Source organism: Protopterus annectens, chromosome 9.part0 (assembly GCF_019279795.1).
Source record: "Protopterus annectens isolate FY-2018-M chromosome 9.part0, PAN1.0, whole genome shotgun sequence".
NCBI classification, from domain to species: domain Eukaryota; kingdom Metazoa; phylum Chordata; order Ceratodontiformes; family Protopteridae; genus Protopterus; species Protopterus annectens.
This window is the reverse complement of record NC_056743.1, coordinates 1,112,598,212-1,112,612,016: the sequence shown is the minus strand read 5'-3', so window position 1 is coordinate 1,112,612,016 and position 13,805 is coordinate 1,112,598,212. Positions and strand designations below refer to the sequence as shown.

Here is a 13,805-nt window from a genome sequence, read left to right as displayed (position 1 = left end):
GATACTAGTCAGTAAGAGCCCCCAGTCATATATAACAGGCTGCTTATCAGATAGCCTCAGTGATCACTCCCCAACATTCCTACTCAAAAAATACCTATACCAAGCTAAACCTGTCATCTGCCGTCGAATACGTAAAAAACTAAACTTTAACCCACTCACATTCATCTCATCCCTCAAAGAATGTTACTGGCATCCTCAAAAGTACCTCAGTCTTGATGACGCAGTTGAATTTTTTAATACTACTTTCCTGAGCATCCTTAATTACCATGCCCCCATACACAGAAAACCACCAAGTCAGAAATGAAAAATGAGGATAAAGCCTGGGAGCACTGGCGCAAAACCAAAACCCCCCTCAACTATACAGAAATTCCTAGAACTACGCAGTAGAGTCAAAAAGCTAATAAAACAGGACAAATTCCAGTACTACCAGTCTGCCCTAGACTGCTCCCAACACAGCCCCAAATGATTCTGGTCCTCCATAAATTCCATCCTCCACCCAGGTAAAGTCAGTACCCCTCCTTCTAACATCCCTCACTCCTCAGAAAATATTGCTACCTCATTCGACACACACTTCACACAAACCATACTATCACTAGCTAAATAACACAACCCTCCTCCCCTCCAACCCACACCTTCAACTAGTAATCTTCCCACTGCTTTCTCTTTTTCTCCTGTACCTACCTCCAACATAAAAAAAACTCACCAAATTAGCAGCAGACAACCTCCTAAGTGAATACCTACGAATCGCAGCTGATGCTCTGGCCTACCCAGTATCCATCTTGATTAACTGATCTCGGTCAGAAAGTTACGTTCCCACACTGTGGAAAGTATCACATATAATTCCCCTCTACAAAGGCGGACCCTCCACAGAACTAACCAATTACCGCCCCGTAGCTATTCTCTCTCCACTCTACAAAATACTAGAGAGATGCATACACACTCAGTCTCAGACTACCTCCTTTCCAGTACTCAGCATGGTTTCCGACCAAACCATAGCACCACCACTGCCTTACTCTCCTTTACTAACACTATCCTTCAGCATAAAAACAATGGCCATCTCTCCTCTACTACTTTCCTAGACCTATCTAAAGCATTTGACATGGTCCCACACAAACAACTTATCTCTGTCCTCAATAACCTATCCTTCTCTGTCAGTCACCAACTGATTTCAGAGTTACCTGTCTGACCGCCAACAATCCATTGTATGGCAGAAGGACACATCTCCCCAACTACCTGTCTCCATAGGGGTTCCCCAAGGATCCATCCTTGGACCCCTACTCTTCTCTTTTTTCACCAATAATCTAGCCAGTGCCGCCAAACATGGTGCACACGTACAATACGCAGATGACTCTACCATCATCTGCTCAGCCCATCCCCTACCCAAACTTCAAAAAGTCACACAGGAAGCCTTTTCCTCTGTTGAAACTTGGTTATCCGATGCCCAATTAATACTCAACCCAAACAAAACTAAACTACTCATCTTCCAACCCACCAAACATACTCAAAACAACTCTCACTTTAACATCACAGCAAAAGACAACACCACCATATACCCAACTGAACACACCAAATTGCTAGGAGTGGAAATAAACAATAAACTAAAATTTGACATTCACATATCCATGACCATAAAAAAGTCCACAATAATCTAGGAGCGTTATACAGAAATAAGCAACTTCTCACCAAAGCAGCAAAGATTTCAATAGCAAATTCCCACCTTATCTCCACCCTACTTTATGCCTCTCCAATATATACCAACCTAAGGCAATGCGATCTAAACAAGCTAGAGACCTGCTACAACAAAATCGCCAAATTCGCCACAGGGGCATCCTACTGCAGTCACCACTGTCTCACTTGCTGAACTGGGCTGGCTTGAACACCCTCGCCTCCTTCAATGGTATCAACTCTCACTCGCCACAAACTAGTAAACCATCCACCAAATGTCCCATCCCTACAGAATCTACTCCAACCCTATTGCACCACCAGACCACTAAGATCCAGCAACAAAAATCGCTTGCAGATCACTAAAGCCAATAACTCTGCTGGTGAAGCACTACTCTCTTGCACCATAGCCAAATTATGGAACTCCCTCAAACCCACAATTACCTCCATACCATCATGCACCCACTTCAAAACTTTACTAAAAGCGCACCTAAAAACATGCTGGTTATGCCCTTGCAACTTCCACTCTATCATCACCCACACCGTCCAACCACTACCTTTCTTTCCACTCCACTAACTACCTTGATTATAGCAAGCTCAGATGGTCATAAGCCTAGTACTTACTATACAGCAGGAACGTCTTATTGTAACATTTGTTAATGTCTCTTATGTACTTCACAGATAGATTTTAGTTGTCTACTGATGTACTATGTTCTTCATCTGTAAATATGTTGTAAGTAATTGCTATGTTAAATTAATTGCTATGTAATCCAATGTAACTGCTGTCCGTTTATTCTGTGGACCTTTTCTACCTGGGCCTCTGCTGAAAATGGACCTACATCCAGTCGGACACTCAATAAATAAATTCATGCGGACAGGGTGTCCCTTGGGACCAATCCCTCCTTCATGCCCAAGGTAGTATCCAGTGTGGCTCTTAATCAGTCCATTCATTTGATACCTTATTTTCTAATCCACAGAACAAAGGGGAACGGATACTGCACTCCTTAGATGTGCACAGACAACTTAGATTTTACTTGGACAGCACTAAACCTCAAAGGAAATCTGAACAACTGCTGGTGGCATTTGCTGCAGGGGCAGAGGGGAAGGCCATTTCAAAGCAAACAATTTTCAAATGGATAGGCCATTTCATTAATTTCTGCTATAAGCACCATAGAAAACCTATCCCACATGGGATAAGACCACACTCAACCAGGGCTGCATCTTCCTCTACAGCCTTTCTCAGAGGTGTCCCTACCAGAGACATCCTAGAAGCTGCTACCTTGAGTTCTGTACATACTTTCACCAAGCATTACCATTTGCCAATTTTCTCTAAATCCAGAGCTGACTTTGCCACTGTAGTCTTGCAGGGTCTTATAGCTGGTCCTAATGCTATCTAAATTTTTCCTCCCATCTTTAGCTTCGGGAATCTACCCAAATGTGATTACTGTAACAGTGAAACACGAAGAACATCGTACAGTTGTGTACACTTACCATAAATGCTTACCATATACATATACATAAATGCTTACCATATACACTTACTATAATTCCTCATCCCTCATTAGACCCATTATAGAGTATAATGCCCCGTTTGGTATGTACCTCACAAGACATCTGCAACAGCTGGAAAGGCCACAGAAATACCTCACTAAAAGAATCACAGGCCTAAAGCAGATGCCATATGCTGACCATCTAAAAAAAAAAAAAAAAAAAAAAAAACGCTCCAGCTATACTCTGTGGCATATCGTCTACTCAGAGGCGATCTCTGCTTAAGATGCAAGGGCATGTCAAACCCTGAGCTGTTGGACATGCTCCACTTAAAGAAATCCCTCAGAGCCACACGCTCCAGGGATCTAAACCTTGTCTTCACAATGAACAAAACATGCTGGAGTGATAGGTTGCTGACCCAGAGCCTCCCCATACTCTGGAATAGACTGCCCATACATGTCAAGCAGAGCGCCTCCTTGGCCCTCTTCAAAAGGAACCTTGATGATTGGATGGGAGATAGGAAATTCACCCCGGGGATCATGTCAGTTACCCTGATAGACAGGGGTCCAGAGAAGTAAATATTGTGGGAAGAAATATCCAGGGAACTGTTATGGTTAGGCCTGTATAGGCCCTAGGGCCGATAGCCTAGTACCAACCTATGACTATGATCTGTGTTTTTTTTTTTTTTGTATGTAAAGTGTGGTGATTTAAGATTGTTGCGTCTTTTACTGTACTGTTCATATTTTTTCATTTAGAATTCTCCAAGTGATTTGTTTTAGTTTCTGGGTTAGAGCACTGATTTCCATGGACCTTTTAACACTCTGGGAGTGTGTGTCTGGTTAAGTGGCTTACTGAATGTCTCAGTTGGATAATGGAGGCTGAGGGAATCCAGCCTTGCACCATTGCACCACAGGGAAAGTACAGTTTTGTACCTACCATAAATGTAGATGTCCGATAGATATGCAACTGCAGTCATAACATATGGGTTGTCCTGCCTCAGGCAGCCCTCAGTCGGCCGGATTCCAAAGTCTGGGTCCGGCGTCGGCTGGTGTCGCCGCCTCTCTGACGTCAGAATGGCTGGAGTATAAAGGCATCGGCCGATGCCATCTTCAGTGTTTCTTGCCCCAGATGCCAGGTGCCCTCCTGGGAAGGCTAAATTTGGTGAATGGATAAACAATTCCAGACATGCACAATAGTAATAAACAGATACACCATAGGAGATACCCCCAGCTAATAGGAATAGGGGTAGTGGACCCATAAAGAAGGTTGCAGAGGGGTAGGAGGGTGGGAAAATCTGACTGCAGTTGCATATCTATCGGACATCTACATTTATGGTAGGTACAAAACTGTACTATGTCCTTCAAGAATGCAACTGCAGTCATAACATATGGGTTGAATACCATAGCCAAGCTGGGGGTGGTTGGAACTAAGAAAGTGATGGTGTAGCTAAAATGCCCTGCAGGACTGCCGACGCAAAGCCTGCTCGCGATCTGGAGTATAAAGGCAGGTTGTAGTGCTTGGTAAATGTATGCACGGAGCTCCATGTAGCAGCCTGTAGAATGTTCTTTGTAGCCACTCCTCTTAGGAAAGCTGTGGATGTGGCTATAGCTCTGGTGGAGTGTGGCCTAATATTGGCTGGCACACCTTTTCCATGAAAAGAATAGCAGAATCTGATGCAGTGTCCAATCCATTTGGAAATTGTTTGTTTGGAGATTGCTTTTCCTTGTACTCCAGCAGCATAGGCTACAAGCAGTTGGACAGACTTTCTGGTGGCCTTAGTTCTGTCCAAGTAATAGCGTAGTTGCCTGTGTATGTCCAAAGTATGCAGCAGTGCTTCCCCCCTGTTTTGAGGATTGGGGAAGAAAGTAGGCAGGTGAATGGCTTGATTTAGAGACACCCTGGAAATTACTTTTGGCATGAATGAAGGATTGGTTCTTAGAGAGAGACTGTCCTGATGAAAAATGAGAAAAGGAGGTACTGCCATGAGTGCCTGTATCACCGAGACTCTTCTTGCTGATGTGATTGCCAATAGGAAAACCGTTAGAGAGAAACTGCATTTCTGAAGTTGCTGCTGGTTCAAAGGGAGGAAGAGTTAATTTTTCCAAGACGAAATTGAGGTCCCATGCAGGTACTGGCGGTTTCCTGGGAGGTTTGATATTCTTTATCCCTCTTAGGAACTGTCTTAGCAAAGGATGTGAAAACACAGGTGGATCACAATTGTATTTTGCTGAGATTGCTGAGGCATGAATCTTTATGGAAGAATATGAGAGACCAGTATGAAACATTTCTGCCAAGTATTCCAATATCTGAGGTATACTCAATACTGTTGTATCCTGACCCCTGTTAGCATTCCAGATGATGAATCTCTTCCACTTGGCTGAATAGGTTTTTCTGGTGGAAGGTCTGCGTGCTTCCAGTAAGATCTCTTGAACTTTTTTGGAAAGAGAGATATCGGAAGGAGTTATGGTAACCTCCAGGCTGTCAGATGCAATGTTTTCAGGTTTTGATGAACAGTCCTGTAATTGTGTTGTGTTAGAAGCAGAGGCCATAGGGGCAGAGGCCACGGTTTGGTCCGAGTTATGCTCAACAACAATGGGTACCAGTGCTGCCTTGGCCAGTCTGGAGCTATCAAAATGCCTGTTGGTTGTTCTGCTTTGATCTTCAGTATCACCTTGGTCAGCAGTGGTAGAGGAGGGAATGCATAAATTGTTAGGGAATTCCAGCTGAAGGAGAGAGTATCCATTTTCCAGGCTAGTGGATGGTGGGTCCTTGTACAGAACTTTTCCAGGTGATGATTCATGTGAGAAGCAAAGAGATCTATGTCCGGTCTTCCCCATGTCCTTGTTATTTGTGAGAAAATGTGAGGATGCAGCATCCATTCATGTGGATCCAAGAAATTTCTGCTCAGCTTGTCCGCCAGTACATTGTCCTTGCCTGGCACAAACTGGGATTGCAAATGTATCTTCAGACTTAGGGATTTTTCCCAGAGAATCATAGTTAGTCTGCAGAGGGGATAAGAATGAGTGCCTCCCTGCTTGTTTATATACCACATAACAGTGGTGTTGTCTGTCCTTATTAGCAAATGTCCTTGAAGTGATTTTTCGAAAGTCTCGATTGCATGTATCACTGCCAACATCTCTTTTTGGTTTATGTGCAGATGCTTTTCCCTTGGTGTCCATTGACCTTGAATGCATCTGCCCTCCATGTGCGCCCCCCATCCATGGTCTGAGGCGTCTGTTGTAATCATTTGACCTGCTTGAGGTTTGTTGAAAGACATGCCTTTGTTTAACTGACTTGTTTGAGCTCACCACAAAAATTCTCTTTGCAGACATGGAATGAGTGGGATTACGTCCTCTAGGCTTTGGCTGTGTTGGGACCATAAGCTTTTTAAGTACCATTGCAGCTTTCTCATATGAAGTCTTGCCAAAGGTATCAGAAGAATGCAAGATGCCATGAACCCCAGGGCCTGCAGGATTTTCCTTGCAGTCAGCTGGGAGAGCTTTGCTAGGCCTTTGAAGTACTCTGGTAACTGCTGTTGTTTTTCCTCTGTGAGATAAGCCATTTGTGTTTTGTGTCCAGTTTGGCTCCTAGGAAAATAATCTGTTGGGATGGCAGAAGTCTTGATTTCTGAATGTTGACTGTGTATCCCAAGGCCTGTAGTAATTGAATGACATAGTCCAAGTTTGCTATCAAGGTTTGTTTGTTGTCTGCTTGTATGAGGCAGTCGTCCAGGTAGGGGTATATTTGAAATCCCTGGAGTCTGCAGTGTGCCACTACTGATGCCAGGCATTTCGTGAACACTCTGGGCACAGTAGATAAGCCAAACGGCAATGCTGAGAATTGATAATGCTCTGTCCCTGCAAGAAATCTGAGGTATCTTCTGCAGCTTTGTCTGATTGGGACATGCAGGTATGCCTCCTTGAGGTCCAGAGTGACCAGCCAAGACCCCTTGCCCAGCATGGGAAGGAGTTGCTGCAACGTCAGCATTTTGAACTTTGGCACAATGAGATAAGTATTTAGAGTAGACAAGTCCAGTATAGGCCTCCATTTGTTTTCCTTTCTTGGAACAAGGAACAGTCTTGAATAAAATCCCTGGCCTTGTTCCTGTGGAGGGACCTTTTCTATTGCTTTTATATTTAACAGCTTTGAAACTTGAATGAGTGCCTCTGCCCTTTGATGAAGTGGCAGGTTTGGCATGCCTTGTCTTATTGGTAAAGTATGGAAGTGGAATCTGTAACCTTTGTCTATTAAATCCAGAATCCAGTCGTCCTTGGTTTAGATATGCTAGTTTTTTGAGAATAAGGATAATTTTCCGCCCAAAGGTGCTTCTCTTTGAGCCTTTGTAGGCGGTATGAAAGTCAAGTCATTGTGGTTGTCCTTGTGGTGCAGCTGGACTGCCTGCGCCACTTCTTTGATTTGGTGGTTGCCACTGGCGGCCCCTGTAGGAGCCTCGGTATTGCCCTCTACCTCGGGCACGCCTGTTTTTTCCCCTTTGAAACTTGTCAGTGTCTGGAAAGGACCAATTCTTTGAAGGCCAATTCCTGCTGAATCTGGGTGGCTGAACCTGGAGGAAATCTTTGTCTGTACTGATTTAGCTTTTTCCTCAATGGACTTCAACACATCTTGTGCATTAGCACCAAAAAGCTTCTGTTTTTCCAGAGGTGCATCAAGTAACTTTACTTTAACATGGTCTGGCAGTGGCTGTTCTTTTAACCAAGCATGTCTACGTATAACAGCCCCAGTCATAGCTGCCCTACATGAAGCCTCCAATGCATCATAACCACACTGAAGAAAATGATTGCTAACCTGCTGAGTGTCATGTACTAGATCCTGCAATGCCTTTCTATCAATAGGCTCAGGAGAGGCTAGCTTTTTCTGTAAATCATCCAGTAAAAAATCCTGGTACTGAAACATATGAAAAAGGCAGTTAAGTGACCTCATGGCCAGGGTGGTAGAGGTATAAACTTTTTTACCCCATCTCTCCAGGGACCTAGCTTCCTTATCCGCTGGCAGTGGAATCTTGGCTGTGGGGATAGCTAAAGGTCTGTGCTGGGGTAGCTTGAGGAAGGTACGTAGCCTGTTCCTGGAATCAGAGAATTCCTGACCCTGCCATTTAAAATGCTCCCTCATAGAGTGAAGGACTTCACAGAACGAAAAATCCTCTGGAGGAGAGGCAGAGGGAATTTATTCCTCAGCATCAGAGTCCTCATAGGCCGGGAAGGATTCTTCTTGGGTATCTGAATGCTCAGAATCCCCAGAGGCTTCATCTGAAGAGGGGTTGTCAGCCTGCTCAGTTCTGGGCCTTTTCTCTGCAGGCAGCTGAGAACCTCTGTCTGGATGAGGCTGAGACCCCCTGATAAGAGAAATAAGATCTGCAGCAAGAGACATGATCTGTTGATCAGAAGAAGGGGCCTGGGCAGTAGGTTTAGGATGGGCCTTGGCCTGGCTGGCGGCCTTAGCACGTGCAAAGGCCTTGATGGACATGGATACAGGAGGCCTAGCTGCCCCACGTGCAGGAGTAACCTTGTCCACAGGAATGGTGTCGAGTAGATCCAGAACTTCGGTTTCTGGAGGAAAATCAACAACCGGCACCGGTGTAGACTCAGAGACCGAAGGACGTGTTAACGCTGTGTCGTTGGCCTGGAGCGGTTGAATTACCGCTTCCGAAGGGACCGAAGCACTCGCGAAGGGTTTAGGAGGAGTATCGGTGGAGGACGCGGGCCGAGGATGTCGGTCCCGGTCCTTTCATTTTTTGGTAGATTGAGTTGTCGGTTGTTCCGACGGCATGATATAAGCGAAAGATTCGCCGAAAAAGTCTTCGGCAAATTCTGCCCGGTGCCTGAGTGAGCTTATTAAAGCAAGCACAGGCAGCACAGGCAGAGACGTCGTGGTCTGGGCCCAGGCAAGGGAGGCAATAAGAATGAAAGTCCTTATGAGGTATTTGTTTACCACAAGACAAACAATTAACTTTCTCAATTTGTTCTGACATCGGCTGAGGCAAGAAAAAATGTTCCCCAACGGGGTACTTGGCTTTTAGATGACTTCGGTACTGAAAACACAGGAGCTGACCGACCGGCACTTGCGAACTGCTAATGCTTCGGGCACCACGCGGCAAGAAAGACTGAAGAAGATGGCGTCGGCCGATGCCTTTATACTCCAGCCATTCTGACGTCAGAGAGGAGGCGACACCAGCCGATGCCGGACCCAGACTTTGGAATCCGGCCGACCGAGGGCTGCCTGAGGCAGGACAACCCATATGTTATGACTGCAGTTGCATTCTTGAAGGACATCAACTTAACAGCTCCTTAATCTTTTAAGTCAACTGCCAGGCAAACACTCCACATGAATGTTTTTGTTGTCTGTATAGACTGATTTTAACTTTTTAAGCTCTTAAATTAATTTTACAGTCCCTTGTTTCAGCCAAGAGTGGTAGACATTTTGTAAAACCTAATACAGCTGTAAATAATCCAAGCTAATCACCTCCGTTACTAATTACTAAACAGCCAAAAATCCAGTCTGTCTGAATGACGAATCATGGCTGCCATACCTGTGCCATGTGACTCATCAGATGCTGCTTCAGATTTCAAAAGTCCATTCACAGGGAATAAAGAATCTGGTACACATGAGAAGTTGCATTAGGACTACGTTGAATTGTGCATTCTTTGTCTGATTATGTAGCTTCCCATATATATATTATTAAAGGGAAAGGAAAAAACTGGAAAGAAAAAACTTAATTTGCAAGCAGACTTCCTTCTGTTTTTATACCTTCTAAAATATTCCTCGTACTTCGATCAGCTCTACATCATAGATGCCATTTCTGACCGCAGAGTTATTGAAGGTCAATCAGCATTTGCCATTGACAATATTGGTTATATTCTGCCTTTTATTTAACTATTCAATTTGCATGTGTATATTTAAGTTTGCATGCGTCTGTATGCACATAATCTTAAGTTCAGTAATGTATATTATTGTCTTATGTCATTTCCAGATATTGTTGCTGGTGTTCCAAGAGGAAAACTGACTTACGGATATGTAAGTAGATTTGTTATGTTCTGTGAGATGTGCATTAGTAATTAACCACTGAAGTGCAATTGGCCTTTCTGGCATGATTTCTATGATTACTATTAAACTGCAGTTTAAATCTGTTAATTTTGTAGATGTGTTGCATTTGTCAAGTTTCTTTCCTGGCCATTTGCTCTGGCTTGCGCATGCCTTACTGGATGCTTTTTGTTATAATTCATCACTGTGAATTTTAAAAGTGCAGAACAAGGATGTTGGTTCCAGAGTTTTTGATCTCTCCAAAATGTTAAAAGGTGAGGCAGCATTTATTCCTGTAACCAGAAAACAAAACGCTCAAGTCCAACACCAAAAATGAAACGGGAAAGGTGAAAACTGAAACTACAATTAAATGTCACCAATCGGGAAGGAGACATAATTAACCCAGTTAACCTTGGGCCTTACCATCTCCATTTATAAAAAAAAACTTTTTCAAACACCTACTTCAGTTTTGAAAGCTGCCACACCCTTTTCCAGAAAGAAATCTGTTAAGGGTCATATGGTTCGTTTCTCGCCTCATTTCTGATGACAATAGTTTTAATTTTGAATTGCATCATTTGATTGTATTCTTGGACTAGGGATATCCCATTGACCTGTTAGGAGAGAGAGAGCAGCACAAATGAAGCATTGGTCGGATTGTTTTGCATCTATTTTAAATGGTGGTCTTGGTAGGAGAGTAGCTAGTCTTGAGGGCCTTCAGACCAGCCCTCAAGACTGTTGCATTTATCCCTTTTAGCAGTACCACAGATGAATAAGTCAACATTGTTAGACATTGTAATATTGTGTTGAGTGAGGACATTAGGAAGGTTTAGGGTGGAACCACCTGTCATTACTTACTCCAAAGGGGGAGAAATTAAAATCTTGAGGCATGGCAAGGTAAAGATTTCTCGAATCATAGTTGGATGCCCAAATGCAGTGCTTGTAAAATTTGTAAATTTGTTCATGAGGGGCCATACACTGTGGTCACTCAACACCATAGTATGATACCTTGTCCAGGGAAAGTTAATAGTACTGCATCTTACTTGGTATATTTAGATTTGTGTCTACGTTAATATATGTGTATACTTATCATATTCACATTTCACGCACATTATTAAATCAATATGCTATTACAGTAGAACACTGCATTATGGTGGTGGTGCTGCGGTAGCATTGTCTCCTCACAGTAAGAAGCTGTCCGGTTCGACTCAGAGCGTCTTCTGCGTGGAGACATGCGTGAATGGGCGTACCTTCGTTGAAGGTTGTGCGTCAGGGCTGGCAACTCGGTACGTAAAAATCAACTGCCAATCATTAGCGGACCGGAGTTCCGCTGTGGCGATACCCTAACCAGGAAAAGCCGAAAGTCACAACAGCTGCATTAGTAGTTCAATTAGCTTTTCAGTGTATGTTTATGCATTTTTTTTACATGTATACAAAATACTTGTGGTTGTATTCATGTGAGTTCATCTATTTAAGCATTTTTACTTTTGCTTTTTTACATTTGTTTACTGAGGAATTCCAACTGGGCACAGGTCTTTTTTCAGTGGAGGGCCGGGGAAAAAAGCTCCACAGAACAATAAAATGCACAGCAGAATACATGAAGAACAGTTTAATATACATACAATAGCAAATAATACATACTGCATCAAACATTAGATATACATACAATATGAAACATAGTAATGAACAGGTATACCAATATCTAGCTAGAGGCTAGGAATAAAGGTAGGATGTATATACAGATAGTACTAAGCTCAACAGATACTGTTCTAAACTCCTATACCTAAATCTTGTATACAAATATTGCACTAAACTCAAGCAGATATAAAGCATAAGCTCCGCATGAAGGTGGAACAAGCTAGAAGGGGTAATGGGATGGAAAGGAGGAAAGATAGAAGAGTAAGAGAGGAGACTGAGTGAGTAGTATACGTGGTAGTGAGAGGAAGCTAGGTGCAAGTCAGGTGGATATGTATTTGGAGTTGAGATTAAGTGAGTTAAGAATGTTATAACAATTCTGAGAGTGAGTGAGGAGGGAAGGGGAGGGTAAAGGGTGAGCCTATGGCTTAAGGTTAACTGGGTTAATTGTGTCCATCCTGATTGGTAATCCGATATTTAGTTGTATTTTTAATTGTTAGACTTTCCTCTTTTGGTGAAGACGTCTTTGTATTTTAAAGAAAAGAGCCAAGTTGTATTTTTACCTTGACATTATTAAAGCTACATGGTGTCAGTTTTCAGCTTCCCGGTTTTGTTTTTAGCTTTATTCCTCTACATCAGAAGTCCTGGTGGAGCTTACCTTCTCTGTATGTCATGAGTCTGTGTGCATGAACACCCCCTGAAAGTATTTTTTTTGCTGAATTAACTTATTTCATAGGTCTTTAAAACAATTAAACGTGTTCTTCCACCCTTTGAGAAGTCTGCCTTGACATTCTTGCCTCATTTCCACATTCACATCTCTGTGACTAAAAGTTCACCACCTCACTTAGTTTAATTACATACTGAGGTTTCGTTTTGTCCATTTGCAGGAACCAGCCTGTTATTTTGGAAGGAAGGAAAATCCCACAGATCCCTTAAGCTTAACCTTTTGCATGCTTTGGCAGAGGAATTTCTCTTCCTGAATGACATGCATATGAATAGGGAAATCTGTAGATGTTCATCATGGTTTTCACCATTGCATTCCTCCTTACTGCAATATCCTGTGTACAGGTAGTTAATTTGGCTGCCCTGACTTCTAGAACCTTTTCTTTCCCCATGGCTCAGAGTCCCTCCCACCAGGATCCAAGTACGTCAGTGGTGCATCAGCCAATTCTTGCCCTGCAGTGCGCATAGCTGTATGATTTATAGTGATCAAAGTCTGCTGGTCAGCCTACTTCCCAGAGCTAATTAAGTTCCCTGTAGAGAGAGAGAGTTTGTTCTTTTTAGATGCTAGGAAGTCTGTCCATGCAGGACTGGTAAATGGTTCTGAATGCAGGTATGGTTATAGTAAAAAATGCTTTAGCAGACATATTGTCAAGTGTTTTGTCAGCATACACACCTACTAATTTTAAACCAAGGGGTCCTCTTGTACCTGAATCTGACCAGTCAGCTTGGATGATTCAGTTTGACTCAGGTGGGCACATATATTCAGAAAACATGCTGAGAGTAATGAGGGAAACTGAAACAAAGTGCTAGAAAATCTCACCTACCATAATGGACAAATTCTCCATGTGGTGCCAGTCTAGGAACCTTACACCAGATAAGACTAGGGTGGCTGTGATCCTGAAATATCTATCATAATTCTTGGTCATAATGTGCAAAGAAACTTTTTTAATACTCCACTAGGATGCTGTATTCCTACAATATTAACCATTTCTTTATACCTAATTTGGTCTGAGTTGTACCTTAACCAAGCCATTCACATACCCTTCTTTGCTAAGCCTTAGAGCAAAGGAGACAGGGCTGTCCATTAGCTGGATTTGGACAGCTGAGATTTTACTTGTCTAGAAATAATTTAGGAAATCTGTTCAGCTACTTTGCAAAAGGGAAGGAGGGTAGCCCATGGGAAGGGTATTCCAGGGCATAGCAGAACATATTCCACTAGAGCCACTGCAGCCACCATAGCTTTCCTTAGGAGTGTTAGCACA

At 43.1% G+C, this 13,805-nt stretch overlaps 1 protein-coding gene across 1 annotated transcript in view; it reads left to right on the top strand.

Annotated features, from left to right (window-relative positions):
* The window catches only part of ITGA5 (integrin subunit alpha 5), an 805,866-nt gene that overhangs the window by 319,264 nt on the left and 472,797 nt on the right, over window positions 1-13,805 (top strand). Inside the window, exon 9 of the mRNA XM_044083969.1 lies at window positions 10,139-10,182. Within this exon, the coding sequence (XP_043939904.1) occupies window positions 10,139-10,182 (44 nt within the window). The remainder of the gene's footprint in view (window positions 1-10,138; window positions 10,183-13,805) is intronic.